This window comes from Salvelinus fontinalis, chromosome 13 (genome assembly GCF_029448725.1).
Source record: "Salvelinus fontinalis isolate EN_2023a chromosome 13, ASM2944872v1, whole genome shotgun sequence".
In the NCBI taxonomy this organism is placed as follows: domain Eukaryota; kingdom Metazoa; phylum Chordata; class Actinopteri; order Salmoniformes; family Salmonidae; genus Salvelinus; species Salvelinus fontinalis.
The window spans coordinates 26,392,290-26,407,100 of NC_074677.1; the positions used below are offsets into that span (position 1 = coordinate 26,392,290).

General features: G+C 41.8%; 2 protein-coding genes across 14 annotated transcripts in view; one reads left to right on the forward strand and one right to left on the reverse strand.

Annotated features, from left to right (window-relative positions):
• Positions 1 to 14,811, forward strand: part of LOC129868325 (T-box transcription factor TBX6L-like) — a 73,634-nt gene that overhangs the window by 26,507 nt on the left and 32,316 nt on the right. The gene's annotated exons all lie outside the window — the stretch shown is intronic.
• The window catches only part of LOC129868327 (flotillin-2a-like), a 41,365-nt gene that overhangs the window by 2,510 nt on the left and 24,044 nt on the right, over positions 1 to 14,811 (reverse strand). For 3 of the 12 annotated variants that reach the window (XM_055942197.1, XM_055942195.1, XM_055942196.1), the window contains 9 exons: positions 13,756 to 13,837; positions 8,787 to 8,940; positions 6,853 to 6,943; positions 5,148 to 5,234; positions 2,501 to 2,624; positions 2,076 to 2,194; positions 1,854 to 1,967; positions 1,609 to 1,728; positions 1,144 to 1,358 (listed from right to left, as the gene is read on the reverse strand). In XM_055942197.1, coding sequence (XP_055798172.1) covers positions 1,144 to 1,358; positions 1,609 to 1,728; positions 1,854 to 1,967; positions 2,076 to 2,194; positions 2,501 to 2,624; positions 5,148 to 5,234; positions 6,853 to 6,943; positions 8,787 to 8,940; positions 13,756 to 13,819 — 1,088 coding nt within the window. In that variant the 5' untranslated portion in view covers positions 13,820 to 13,837. The other 9 variants (XM_055942202.1, XM_055942198.1, XM_055942201.1 and 6 more) reach the window with 6 other exon arrangements.

A 14,811-nucleotide genomic window follows, 5' to 3' on the forward strand; every position in this document is an offset into this window, starting at 1 on the left:
CTCTATACCAGGCGGTGTCAGAGGAAGGACCTAAAAATGGTCAAAGACTCCAGCCACACAAGTCATAGACTTTTTTCTCTGCTACCGCAAGGCAAGCGGTACCAATGCACCAAGTCTGGAACCAACAGGACCATGAACAGCTTCTACCCCCAAGCCATAAGGGGGTGGCAGGTAGCCTAGTGGTTAGAGCATTGGGCCAGTAACTGAAAGGTTGCTAGATTGAATCCCCGAGCTGACAAGGTAAAAATCTATCGAAATGCCCCTGAACAAGGCAGTTAACCCACTGTTCCTAGGCCGTCATTGTAAATAAGAATTTGTTCTTAGCTGACTTGCCTAGTTAAATAAAGGTTCAAAAATATATATAAATAAGACTTAAGTACTTAACCAAATAGCTACCTATCTGCGTTGACCCCTTTTGCACTTTTTTGACTCATCACATACGCTGCTTGCTACTGTTTATTATCTCTCACTTTATTCCTAGTTACAGATTTCCCCAGGAACCTTCCAGGGTCTGCAGAATGACACTCTTTATCTCCATCACAGATTTCCCCAGGAACTGTTCACAGGCATAGCCCAGCAGCTCATTGTCTACCATCACCTTCACCTGGAGCCAGGGTAATAGACACATTGTCAGCTGTTAACTAGATACTTAATACACTAAAACATAGTCTGAGCAACATCAACATCATCTAGTTAGCACTACAGACAGTGATTATAGGTTATTTCTTAAAATGCCATGTATGCAAATCATACTTAGTTATTTTATTCCCAAAAATGTGGACAAATCTAACTCAATTACCTCTTACCCCTGCATATTTACTCAGTACCTATTGTTTACGAAGCATGTGACAATTCGATTTGATTAGCTACTACTGCAAGTGTGAGATGAAGTTGCCCCTACACACTGATCAGTTTTGTATTTTGGTTAGGATTTAGAAAAGGCTAAGCTTATCCTAGACCTATGTCTGAGTGTAACTTACTTGCTACATAGATGCTTGAAAGGCAGACACTCTCAGCTCCCGTGGTGGTTTACTCACTTCCTATTTGTATGACACCCTGCGTTGCATCCAGAATTTGAACGAGCATACACATTGTCCTTATTTTCCATGCATTCTGGGTGTGGCTCAGTGATTGGTCACTCACTTCTGTCCCTCGGCCAGCTGTTGCATCTTGTAGGCCTCAGACTCGGCCGGCCTCTTGACCGTGGCGATCAGCTCCTTCTCAGTGCGGTCAATCTCCTTCTCCTCAATGGTGATCTGCTTCTTCCTCTGAACCACCTCGATCTCTATCTCCTCCAGACGGATCTTCTGCTGCTCCTTGGCTGCCTGCAGCTCGTAGGCCAGCTGGGCCTCTGCTTTCTGGGGGGGGGGAGAAAAGGCAGCGGTGATATTCACCAGGAATGGAATGGAATCCAACGTGCTGAAACGAAAAGTTTCAGGTAGTCCCCTTTTCTTTGGAAAACGTTTAGCTTTGGTGTGCACTAATGAATATGACTAGGGTGAATCTCTTATAAAGGATTAACCATTTTTCACATTAGGCGTAGATTTGATGTCATCGATTGACTACTAGGTGAATCTAATCTAGAGCAATGATGCCCATGTCTGATACCTTTGTGTTTACTTCTTGATTGAAAGCAGCCTTCTGCATCTCCAACCCTCTCTTAGAGTCGGCCATCTTGGTATCTGCTTGGAACTTGATGTCCATCATCTCTTTCTTACATTCTGCTTCCTATTGGGGGCACAGACCACAAGATGAGAAGAGAAGATTCAGTGTAGCAAAGACTAACATGAATACTGAGTGCGATGTACTGCGACGCATTCAGGGAATCGACTTGTTTGCAGTATATTTCTTACCCTGATTCCTGCGTCTCTCTCTGCCTCGGCCACTCCGATGTCTGCGTCTCGCTGTACTGCAGCTGTCTGACTCTTGCCCAAGGAACTCAGGTACTCCACTTTATCATAAACATCCTGACAAGGACAGGGAAAAAACACAGAGGCCCTCAGTCATTGTGCGGCAAGTGGTGTCACTTTAAGTGTATAAAGCTGTAATAGGATGACTGTGCTCCTGTCTCTTACCTTGATGGTGAAGCTGAGGATCTCGATGCCCATGCGGCCCACGTCGGGCGCTGCCACCTCCCTCACCAGAGCAGCAAATCTGTCTCTGTCCTGGTAGATCTGCTCCACCGTCAGAGTACCTGGAACACAGGACTGGGGTCAGTGTCTGGCTGGGTCACTAACCATAGACTGATATGGATTCCTCTATCTGAAGTGGTGATTTATTTAAATGAGTTGTACATTGTAAAATTGTTAGTATCCTATATCAGAGTTAAACCAGAGCCTAAAGGTCCGAGGAGAACATGCATACATTATATGGGATATAGAATTTGATTTCCTGAGAACATGTAAAATGGTTTTAAGTTCTATAGCATGACCTAATAGTAATACTCCTCTGAGACCCAATAGTACTGAGCAGCAGCCTGTGTCTGTCAGAAGGTCCCTACCGAGAATAGAGCGTAAATGACCCTCCAGGGTCTGCAGAATGACACTCTTTATCTCCATCACAGATTTCCCCAGGAACTGTTCACAGGCATAGCCCAGCAGCTCATTGTCTACCATCACCTTCACCTGGAGCCAGGGTAATAGACACATTGTCAGCCAGCTAATTAATACACTGACATCATCTGAGCAACATCAACATAATCTGATTAGAACTTCAGACACATAACTACACTGGCTAATCTATGTGATTATAGGTTATTTCTTAAAATCCCATGCATGCACATTATACTTAGTTATTTTATTCCCTAAAATGTGAACATACTCTGTCTGTAGTTATAAACTCAGCAAAAAAAGAAACGTCCTCTCACTGTCAACTGCGTTTATTTTCAGCAAACTTAACACGTGTAAATATTTGTATGAACATAACAAGATTCAACAACTGAGACATAAACTGAACAAGTTCCACAGACATGTGACTAACATAAATTGAATTATGTGTATCTGAAAGAAGGGGGGGAAGGGGTCAAAATCAATGGGATCTCAATCCCATTGAGCACGTCTGAGACCTGTTGGATCGGAGGGTGAGGGCTAGGGCCATTCCCCCAGAAATGTCCGGGAACTTGCAGGTGCCTTGGTGGAAGAGTGGGGTAACATCTCACAGCAAGAACTAGCAAATCTGGTGCAGTCCATGAGGAGGAGATGCACTGCAGTACTTAATGCAGCTGGTGGCCACACCAGATACTGACTGTTACTTTTGATTTTGACTCCCCTCTTTTTTTCAGGGACACATTATTCCATTTCTGTTAGTCACATGTCTGTGGAACTTGTTCAGTTTATGTCTCAGTTGTTGAATCTTGTTATGTTCATACAAATATTTACACGTGTTATGTTTGCTGAAAATAAACGCAGTTGACAGTGAGAGGACGTTTATTTTTTTGCTGAGTTTATAACAATTGGGTACATTTCCACCACTATTCACTCTCCTCAAGGCCAAACTCCACTCAGAAACATCTCTTCATACTGAGGACTGCAGTCATTGCTCATGTTGTGGGAATGTTGTGCTACACAAAACACTGATCTAGGGTGAATCTTAAAATCATTTTCCTGGATTCCTCTCTGCTTGCCTCCTTCTCAAAACATAAGAGGACACGAGAACATGGAGGAGAAGATCAGATGAGAAGGTGTCCTCCAATAGTCTTTGTTTCCATCTGATGTTTTGAAAAGGAGGAATCGAAGGAAAATATTTGAGATTCCACCCTGGTTTTAGTAAGGACTGAGTGAGACAGTTCTGTAATGAAGAGGCTAGGTGTGGGTTTCTGTGTTAATAACAAGCAGTATAAATCCTGAATATAACTGAGCCATAAGAAACCGTGTAAACTCTGGCCTGGTGCATATCATCCATGTGAGATATAGTCAAGAGTCTTTTCAGGTTACTAATAAAACAACAGAAGTACTAAAGGTGAGGATAAACCAAGTCAGAGGAGATAAGATATCTTCAGATTGGCCCTATTCAATCAATCATTGAATCAATCATTTTAAAGGTAAACAAGTCAATGGCGGTTGTGTTGTCTGCTGCAGCTGAAAGGAAAGAGAGTGAGCTGGTCCTGAGGTGAGAAATGTGACTGGACATTGACTCCAATGAGGCATGCATTCAGAAATGGGCTGAGAGGAATCACAGTGTAATGGGAGGGGAGATGGCAATCATTCCTTGAAAACACTGATTACAAATGACCACAAACAGACAGACAAACAGACAGGCCACCTGACATAGACAGCAGGGGGAGCTATGCCAATTGAAGGCCAGAACTGAGATGAGGACCCATGCAAATGTGCCCTGGCTCCACCCCCCCCTTCAAACACCAAGGTTCCTCCAGCATGCTCTGAAAGGTGTGCAGTAGTGGAGGCTGCTGAGGGGAGGACAGCTCATAATAATGTCTGGAACGGAGCAAAAGGAATGGCATCAAGCACATGGAAACCATGTTTGATGTATTTGATACCATTCCACCAATTCCACTCCAGCCATTACCACGAGCCTGTCCTCCTCAATTAAGGTGCCACCAACTGCCTGTGGTGGGCAGGGTACATTACAAAATAAAAACCATGAAACTGGAAATATGAGACCAATGATCGGAAATAATACAAATCTATTTCCTGCTTATTTAATTATTTAAACAACCATTTCCTACTTTCTCACACTAAGGTGATAATGACCTTCGTGAGGAACTGCTTTCATTTATTTCTTTTTTTAGATGTTTTATTTCTCTCCCTGACATCTGGTTGAAATGGAAGCATTGTTTACTTTACGGCCGCCCACTTAGGAGGTTGCCAAGAGACAAATGGACTCTTCCAGTTTCACAAACATGTGGAAACTCATTTAGATCTCTTAATATTGTAGTAAAAGGTCATATAATATGAGAAATATGAGACACCATATGGGTGTGTTTAAGGTCAGAGGAAGGTGGGTATATCCACTTTCCATTATCCAAATCTGCACTGTCCCAACTCAAACCATTACATTGAGTTGGGACAGTCTCATTAAAATACAATGTCAAAGACTGTAAACTTCAGTCACCACCGTTACCATAGAAACCAGGACAGGAGGCTTGTATAGGCTCGTCCAATCAGATAGAGAGAGACCTGATGATGGACCTTGTTAGAGAAGTTCATCGTTAAAGCTCCCTCTGCATCAGTGACAGTGGGCTCATTGTAGTCAAGCCCACTGGACAGACTAGGAAACTAAGAAAAGGGAACATCACACAACTTGCACTGGGTTAGAAGTAATGGAATTGGTTGTAATGAATTACAAATTATAGACCAGATTAGTTGTAAATAAGACAGAAATGTCCAGAGAGAACGAATAAATAAAATCTAAAGTAATAAAGTAAATTACAGGAACACTTGAAATTGTATACTCACATTGAATTAACAGTAGCTAGTTAAATACATAACTAAATTTAATTAGCTCACATTTTCAATTAAACCAATTGTCACGTCTGCTCCTGCTCTTCCCTCCACTGGCGCTTGAGGGCACCAGGCTGCCCTGCATCATGCACTCCTGACATCAATTACGCACACCTGCCTTCCCTCGTCACGCGCTTCAGCGATATTGGACTCTCCTGGACTCACCTATCATCTGTTTATTACCTCCCTATATGTCAGGTTCCCTGCTGATGCATTGATTCTTGTATGTTGACGCTGTTCCTGTCTCGTTCCATGTCAAATGTTTGACTCCCTGTACCTGCTTCGTCTCTCCAGCGTCAATCCATGTGACACCAATTTTAATAACTTTCACTGTAGATTGGCACTAGGGGGTTAACACAATTAAATAATGATTTTAACACAAAAGGTTACAAAAAGTTAATGACTGTAAAAATAAGGAATGTAAATGTTTGGATGCAAAAAAACCATGTCAGGCTTTATTCTTCTTCCCTGTACCCCTTTAAGGAAGACACCATTAAAGTCAAATGTCTGTCTGGACTGTTTCTGCCTTGATATGAGGGTCAGTTATTCTCCACAAACAGCTAGCTCAACCTGATATTCATGGACATTAGATTCATCACTTTAATTCCTGCTTGAGCAATATAGGGTCTATTTAGTAATAGACATGGGCAAATAATTTTAGTAAGGAGATTTTTTTTGAATCTGTAACAAACTCTGTAAAGTACTGTATCCAACAAGGAATGTGAGACTACACGCTCTATGGTGTTTACTCCATATTTACACTTGACCACAGACACAAACATTTCACTTTAAACAGGCCTTCTTGTTTAGTGTAAAACAAACAGGGTCTGAAATAACTAAACCCTTGCAACAGATTCTGACTAAAGAGAGTACAGCTACGACCGGAAGTTACTTTTTTGTAGCAGGCTAGGAGAATTTACACAGCAGATTAGGATAATTAACGTGGCAGGTTAGAAGACTTAGGATAAGGTTAGTAAAAGGGTTAAGGTTAGCTAAAATGCTCTCCTAACCTGCTCCCTTCCGGTCATAGTTGTACTCGCTCTAGTCACAACCTTTGCAATGAAGAAACATATCTCCATTTTGGAAAATTGTGGTGATTTGGCATATTTCTAGTTGTTCTAGTTTCTAGTTGCAACTCTGGATTATAGTTAATATTATAATATTAAAAATAATTAAATGTAATAATTGATGGAGGCAATTCTTCTGTGGTAACTTCTATCAGGAGAATGATTGACCCTCAGTCATGGCTATGGCACCAGTCCCCCTTGGGGAGAAGGGAGGCATAGGAGGGGAGGGAGGGGATGGAGGCTGAACCCTATCCCAATTTGAGCTGAAAGAGGCATTCCAGTCCATTCCCAGAAGGTAGACGTGGTACAGTAGGTAGGTGTTTTACCTGTGCCACCCCAGTGACAGTAATAGCTACACCCTCCGCTGTTTCCACATCCTCACACTTGGGCTGCAGGGTCATAATCTCAAGGGTTATCCTGTGGAGAACGTGGAGAAAATATAAAATAAAAATTGGCATGTTCTGGAGGGAAGGGAGAGCAAATGAAGAGAGGGGGAGTAAAAACACAAAAAGTGAAGGAAAATAAATAACATTCACCCAAGGCCTCCTCCAGGGCAGTGACAACAGGATGTAATTGAATGCTTTTTTTCTGGAGTGCAAAATATCATTAGGTTACCAAAGTAGAGGTGATGTGCATCAAATCCCCACATTGAAATAAATATCAAGTCATGTAAACTTGTGTTTATCAACAGTGTAATAGCTAGCAATGGTGGGACACTTCTTTGCATCCCTTTCTCAGAGCATGCATTATGGGGACCCTGTTGCCAAAGCCCATAGGAGTGAGTTAACAAACACAGACGTTAGCTGTGTAGCAAAGCCCAAAGAACAATGACAGACAGCTGACTCTCTCTCCCTTCCACTGCAGAGGGAGAAAACAACGTGACATGAAGATGGAAAAACAAAGATACAGAGTAGTTAGCCAGTTAGTCCAACCGTTTGTTTGCCTCTGGCGTTTGTTTTGTTCTTGACCAGTGCATCAGTCACTGCCTGACTGTCTGTTGTCTTTCGTGTCTTTGTGGTCTTTTCAAGGCTATCTGAAGCATTACCTGAGCCACCCCTGTCACATCCAGGGGGACACCCTCCAAGGTTTCGATATTCTCACAGCGACAGAGGATGGTCATTATCTCCAGCGACATCCTAAGCGGGCAGGCAGGCGGTAGGATAGTAGGAATAGGAGAGGCAGGGCAGTGAATATAGTACACTTATAACAGCTTTTAGGGATGTCAGTAACGGAGGTTCAGGGGTGAGAGGAGAGGGAAGACACTCTAGAAGACACTTTAGGAGGCCTACGCCATAGCCTACCATAGACTAGATTCTACAGCAGGGATCATCAACTAGATTCAGCCACTGGCCGATTTCTTCTTGTGCGGATGGTCAGGGGGCCGGAACATAATTACAAATAATTTGTACACTGCAAATTGATCACAAGAAGCCCAAACAGATATAATATTTGACAAAAAACATAAGAATTTCAAACGTCGCTTACATTTGTATACAATCACATATACAGTATCTGTCTATTATGCGTGGGAATACTTTGGAACAGATTTCCAAAATTAAAATGACTTGGAGCTGATTTCCTAGTGTTTTTAGTCTTTTAAGTCCAACAATAAAAAATAAAAACGCAATAATGAAAAAATATATATATATAATAATTTGGGCGGGCCAAATAAAATCACTTGCGAGCCGAATTCGGCCCGTGGGCTGCCAGTTGGGGAACCCTGCTCTACAGCAAAAAGGAACCATTGTGTAGCCTAACCACCAGAGGCTGAGGCAGAGAGCTTCAGATGGAAACGAAATGTCTCCAGTCTATCAATGATCTAATATGCTGGTGTTTACATTACAAGCACAAACACAGCACAGCCAGTCAGTTCTCTTCACAACACAACAGACAGCAACAACTAGGACAAACGGCAGAAATCACGGGGAAGGATTGGATTGGTCAGCATAGCAGTCACACAGCAGCATTCTTAACCCACATCTGAGTTTAAGGCATTAAAGGCACTAGAGATTACTCAAGAATGCCTCTACACACTGCAAGACCCTAATGACAATCTCTACTGCTTAGTTGAGGCTCGGTTAACAAGTATTGTCAACAAAACAATTGACTGAGTCACAATACAAATGTGAACATTCACACCAACATTTTTCCACTGCTCTTTCACACACTTGAGAGAGCTATGCATACTATATGCGTATGAGCTGTATACAACATGGCTAATAACACTAACATCAAATCAATTGTAGACACACTGACTGACATAGCTAAAGTGCATTTAGAAGCTGGCCGAGTCCTCAGAAGCTCCCCACCAACATGGACGTGGCTTTCAGCTTCAATGTTCAAGTCTGAGACAGAGTCAGGGGATGGGCTTGCTGCAGCATCACTCCCCGAGGCCTCCCAGGCTCCTTCTCTTTCTGTGTTAAGAGAGAAGTGGATCAATGACTCATTGGGCCAGAGACACTAACAAGATTACTGCATCACTAACGGGAAGTGGCTCGGAGGCTGGGAGCTTTAGTTAACCCATTCAGAGCCCACCCTATTCTCCAGTCTGTAATGGCTACCAGCTAATGCAGGCGGAGCTGGCTCAAACAAACGCTGTACCAGAGAAAAACTATACACAGATACGCTATTTCGTATATTTATTTAGTCATTCAAAATTATAGGAAAGTGTGACTGAAATATTTAGATCGCATGAGGTTTATTGGAAATAGGAGAGGTCCAACTAGAGGCTGGATATGACTACTATTAGCCTGATCCCAAATCTCTGCTGTAAAGACAACTCCTATGGTCGTTGTTGTTATGCCAAAGAGCACAAACAGATCAAGGACCAGGCCAGACTAGTATATCTTCTTTCTTAAAAGAGCACCATGGGCAACAAACACTTGAGCCATCCCATGCCTCTACTTAACTATATTTAGAGCCCTAATGGGAGGTATCCTAGCAACTACTAGATAAAATAACGTGTCTTTATAGTATGAGCCAGAACCATATACACAGAGTGTACAAAACAGCAGCTTTGCAATTCTAAACACACTCAAACCAGTGTGCCTGGCACCTACTACCATTGCCCGTTCAAAGGCACTTAAATATTTTGTCTTGCCCATTCACCCTCTAAATGGCACACATACACAATCCATGTCTCAATTGTCTTAAAGCTTAAAAATCCTTCTTTAACCTGTCTCCTCCCCTTCATCTACACTGATTGAAGTGGATTTAACAAGTTACATCAATACGGGATCATATCTTTCACCTGGATTCACCTGTCTATGTCATGTTCCTAATGTTTTGTACACTAAATATATATAGGGGCTCCTGAGTAGCGCAGCGGTCTAAGGTACTGCATCTCAGTGCTAGAGGCGTCGTCACTACAGACACCCTGGTTCGAATCCAGGCTGTATCACAACTGGCCGTGATTGGGAGTCCCATTGGCCGGTGCATAATTGGCCCAGCGTTGTCCGGGTTTGGATGGTGTAGGCTATCATTGTAAATAAGAATTTGCTTAGTTAAATAAATGTTAATAATTTTTTTAATATATAGAGAGTTGGGCCAATGTGGTTGAGCGTTCTGGGAGCACCACTTTCCTCTCCATAGCCATTGCTAAGTAATAATTAACGCTTCCGCTGTCACGCCTATTCCCGCTCTCCCACTCTAAAGTTCGAGGGCACCAGGCTGCCCTTCATTACGCACACCTGTCACCATCATTACGCGCAGCAGCGCTCACCTGGACTCCTTCCCTTTGTTGATTGCCCTGTCTATAACTGTCTGCTCCCCCGTTTGTTCCCGGTGTCAGTATTTATGTTGTTATGTGTTCATGTCCAGATGCTGTCCTGTCCTGTTTCATGTAAGCATTTCATTAAATGTTCACTCCCTGTACCTGCTACTCGTCTCTACCAGCGTTGATTCTTACATCCGCGCTGTGCTGTTTATTTCTGATAGTTTTCTAAACCTGTGAAGATGTCCAGTGAAAGCAGATACGCAATTTGTTGACACTAAAACACAGTCAAGATTTGGATACACATGATCCTGAAGGCTAATCAATAAAAACGTCTGTTAAATTCGCTGCTCTGTTTTGCTTGTTTACAGCGGGTAATTTCAAAGGGAACTGTCGGAGGCGCTCTCGTATTGTTACATCAGCAACATTTCAAGAATACACTTCTATATGGGCGCTAACATGGCAGCCATTCTAAAACCTGACCTAACTCTCTCTATATATACATGGCATTCGGACAGTGTTCAGACCCCTCAACTTTTTCCACATTTTGTTAGGTTACAGCCTTATTTTAAAATTGATTAAATTGTTTTATCCCTCATCAATCTACACACAATACCCCATAATGACAAAGCACATTTTTTTAGCAAATGTATATAAAAAAACAACTGAAATATCACATTTACATAAGTATTCAGACCCTTTACTCAGTACTTTGTTGAAGAACCTTTGGCAGCGATTACAACCTCGACTCTTCTTGGGTATGAGGCTAAAACCTTGGCACACCTGCAGATCCTCTCAAGCTCTGTCAGGTTGAATGGGGAGCATTGCTGCACAGCTATTTTCAGGTCTCTCCAGAGATGTTTGATTGGGTTCATGTCCGGGCTCTGGTTGGCCACTCAAGGACATTCAGAGACTTGTCCCGAAGCCATTCCTGAGTTGTCTTGGCTGTGTGCTTAGGGTCGTTGTCCTGTTGGAAGGTGAACTTTCGCCCCAGTCTGAGGTCCTGAGCGTATTGGAACAGGTTTTTATCAAGGATCTCACTGTACTTTGCTCCGTTCATCTTTGTCTCCCAGTCCCTGCCACTGAAAAACATCCCCACAACATGATGCTGCCACCACCATGCTTCACCGTAGGGGTGGTGCCAGGTTTCCTCCAGACATGACGCTTGGCATTCAGGGTAAAGAGTTCAATCTTGGTTTCATTAGACAAGAGAATCTTGTTTCTCATGGTCTGAGAATCTTCAGGTGCCTTTTGGCAAACTCCAAGTGGGCTGTTATGTACCTTTTACTGAGGAGTGGCTTCTGTCTGACCACTATCATAAAGGCCTGATTGGTGTAGTGTTGCAGAGATGGTTGTCCTTCTGGAAGGTTCTCCCATCTCCACAGAGGAACTCCAGAGCTCTGTCAGAGTGACCATCGGGTTCTTGGTCACCTCCCTTCTCCCCCGCCTGCTCAGTTTGGCCGTGCGGCCAGCTCTAGGAAGACACTTGGTGGTTACAAACGTATTCCATTTAAGAATGATGGAGGCCCCTGTGTTCTTGGAGACCAATGCTGCAGACATTTTTTGGTAGATCTGTGGCTTGACACAATCCTGTCTCGGAGCTCTACGGACAATTCCTTCAACCTCATGGCTTGGTTTTTGCTCTGCCAACTGTGGGACCTTATATAGACAGGTGTGTCCCTTTCCAAATCGTGTCCAATCAATTTAATTTACCACATGTGGACTCCAATCAAGTTGTAGAAACATCTCAAGGATGATCAATGGAAACAGGATGCACCTGAGCTCAATTTTGAGTCTCATAGCAAAGGGTCTAAATATTTATGGAAATAAGGTATTTCTGTTTTGTATTTTTAATACATTTGCTAAAATTTCAAAAAAACAGTTTTTGTTTTGTCATTATGGGTTATTGTGTGCAGATTGCTGAGGATTTTTATTTATTTAATCCATTGTAGAATAAGGCTGAAACGTAACAAAATGTGGAAAAAGTCAAGGGGTCTGAATACTTTCCGAAGGCACTGTATATATATGGCTCTGGCATGAGCTATATAGCTAGTTAGGAACATAGAATGAGGAATTAGAATACTAGAATGGACATGAACCTTGCAAAGGTCAGCCATGTTGGTCAGGGAGTTGGTCAACCCTGGTTTTCCAGTGCTGTCATAAGATATTGTGTAAAACGATGAATTTGAAGAATTTATCTGCACTGTATGTGTGTTAGCTAGCCAACCAGGTTTAGAGGAATGACTTCATAAATGTGTGAAATTAACTGCCAATACACCGACATTCCATTCAAACAATGCACTCAATCCACAGCCATACACTGGCTCAAATCAGTCGATGATAGGACTTAGACAAGTTGTAAATGCAACGGTACTGATACTGTATCATATATTAGCACTCACAGCTTTCCAAAGTGACATAATCTGAGACATTTATGGTCAGTTTAAATATATTTTAGAGGCTAAAACCTGTATTTATAATTATTTGACAATATTTTAGGTTGACTATAATTCCATTACACAATTTATGATACTTCACATGCCTTACTTTTATTTTCCTGCATAAGTAAAATAAGGATTATGCCTCTACTGCAATTCATTCCAATTAAACTGGATTTGGATTTCTCCCTGACGGATATGGTTGCCACTTTCACCCCATTCTGAAACTGAGGATTTATGACATAGCCCCTCTAGTAATTTAATAGAATCACTATGGTTAAGACATCATCCCCAAGACACAGCAGGGCTGAGAGAGACATGGTGAGTTGAACACCAGACAAGGCAAGGCAGATTAGCATGGCAGAAACAAAGAGACAAGAAGTAACAAACAAACACAATACTTAATAGTTAAGGGAAAATGCATGAAATAAATTGTAACGGGATCTGTTGTGTTCAGAGATCTAAAAACGATTATCTTTTAAATTTGATTTCACAACTATCATATGTGCTGTGTAAGCTAACGTTGATTTGTTTTATTTTAAACATAGGCCAACTGTATTTTATCTGTCTCTAACAGGATAATATAATTCAGTGAGATTGAACTTCACCTGACCCTAACCTCTCTCAGTGTGTTTGTTTTTCCACTTTAATTCTGTGCTGTAGTGTTTACAGGGGTTGCTGACGGCAAGGTTGTATTTGAGAGCAGCTGACTTGCTAACTGTGACACATTGTGTTTACACACACAGTAAACACTCCACTGCACTCTCACTGCAAAGCACATAACAATAACAAACTGCTTATTTCCTTTGTGTGGGTAAAGAGACTAGGTATAATATTTCATGTAGATTGTAAATATGTTTAAATGTGTGGTGTAAATGTGAGGATGAGTGGGTACAGTTTTAAATATGGTGTTAAAACTGATTTTGATGTTTAAAAATATAAACAGACAAATCTGTCTGCCATCCAACAGTAGGCCTAAATGGTTTGTTTTGGAGGTAAATTCTGGATGTTAGGGCAGTGATTGTATAATTCCCCAAACTGTACTTAAACCCTCTAAATGGATTACACCCCGTTCTTACCTCTGGATGTCTGAAATGAGCCACCAGGCCCAGGACCAGCCTCCCACCACGTAGGTCTTCTCATCGGAGCCACAGCAACCACCTGAGAGCCAGCACAGGCAACATGAGCATCACATTGTAACCACTGTATCACTGATAACACCACAGAAATAGTACTGTATTCTATTTCTATGGAATGACAATCAGTGTCATTGCACCACTGACAGTATCATCAACATTAGAGTATTACACTATTAGACCACAGTACACCAGACCAGTACAATGGTATCAGACCACAGTTTGAAGAGCTGAGGTCCCAGAGAGCAGTAGGTGGTGTAGTGGTTAGGAAAATGGGTCAGTGACTCCATCTCCAGTACCTGTCAATGTAAATGCATTCGGAAAGTATTCAGACCCCTTGACTTTTTCTAAATTCTGTTACATTACAGCTTAATTCTAAAATTGATTAAATCGTTTCCCCCCCTCATCAATCTACACACAATACCCCATAATGAATATGCAAAAACAGGTTTATTGAAATGTTTGCAAATTCATTACAAGTAAAAAACGTAAATATCACATTACACAAGTATTCAGACCTTTTACTCAGTACTTTGTTGAAGCACCTTTGGCAGTGATTACAGCCTCGAGTCTTCTTGGGATTGACGCTAAAAGCTTTCTAACACAATTTCTAATTTTCAGTTTGAATACTGTCACTAAAAAGCCACAGTAATCCTTACAAAAAGTAGCTGTTTGATATTTCACCGCAACATTTTGGAATGTTCATTTAAATCGTTCAACTGAAATTGTTTTTCTGGCAACATGTTCGTTGCAAACAGAAGCCGTGTTGAACTCACCTCAGGCTTAGAGCCTCTAACCCTGGCAATTTGACTGGTAAACTCAGGGTACACTCACAATGGCTGCCTGGTATTGGGATGCAATAATTTCCATGGTAATGTAAAGTTCATTCAAATGATGTTACATTTTTTTTTAAATTCTATATATTTTTTTACCCCTTTTTCTCTCCAATTGGTAGTTACAGTCTTGTCCCATCACTGCAACTTCAGTACATACTCAGGA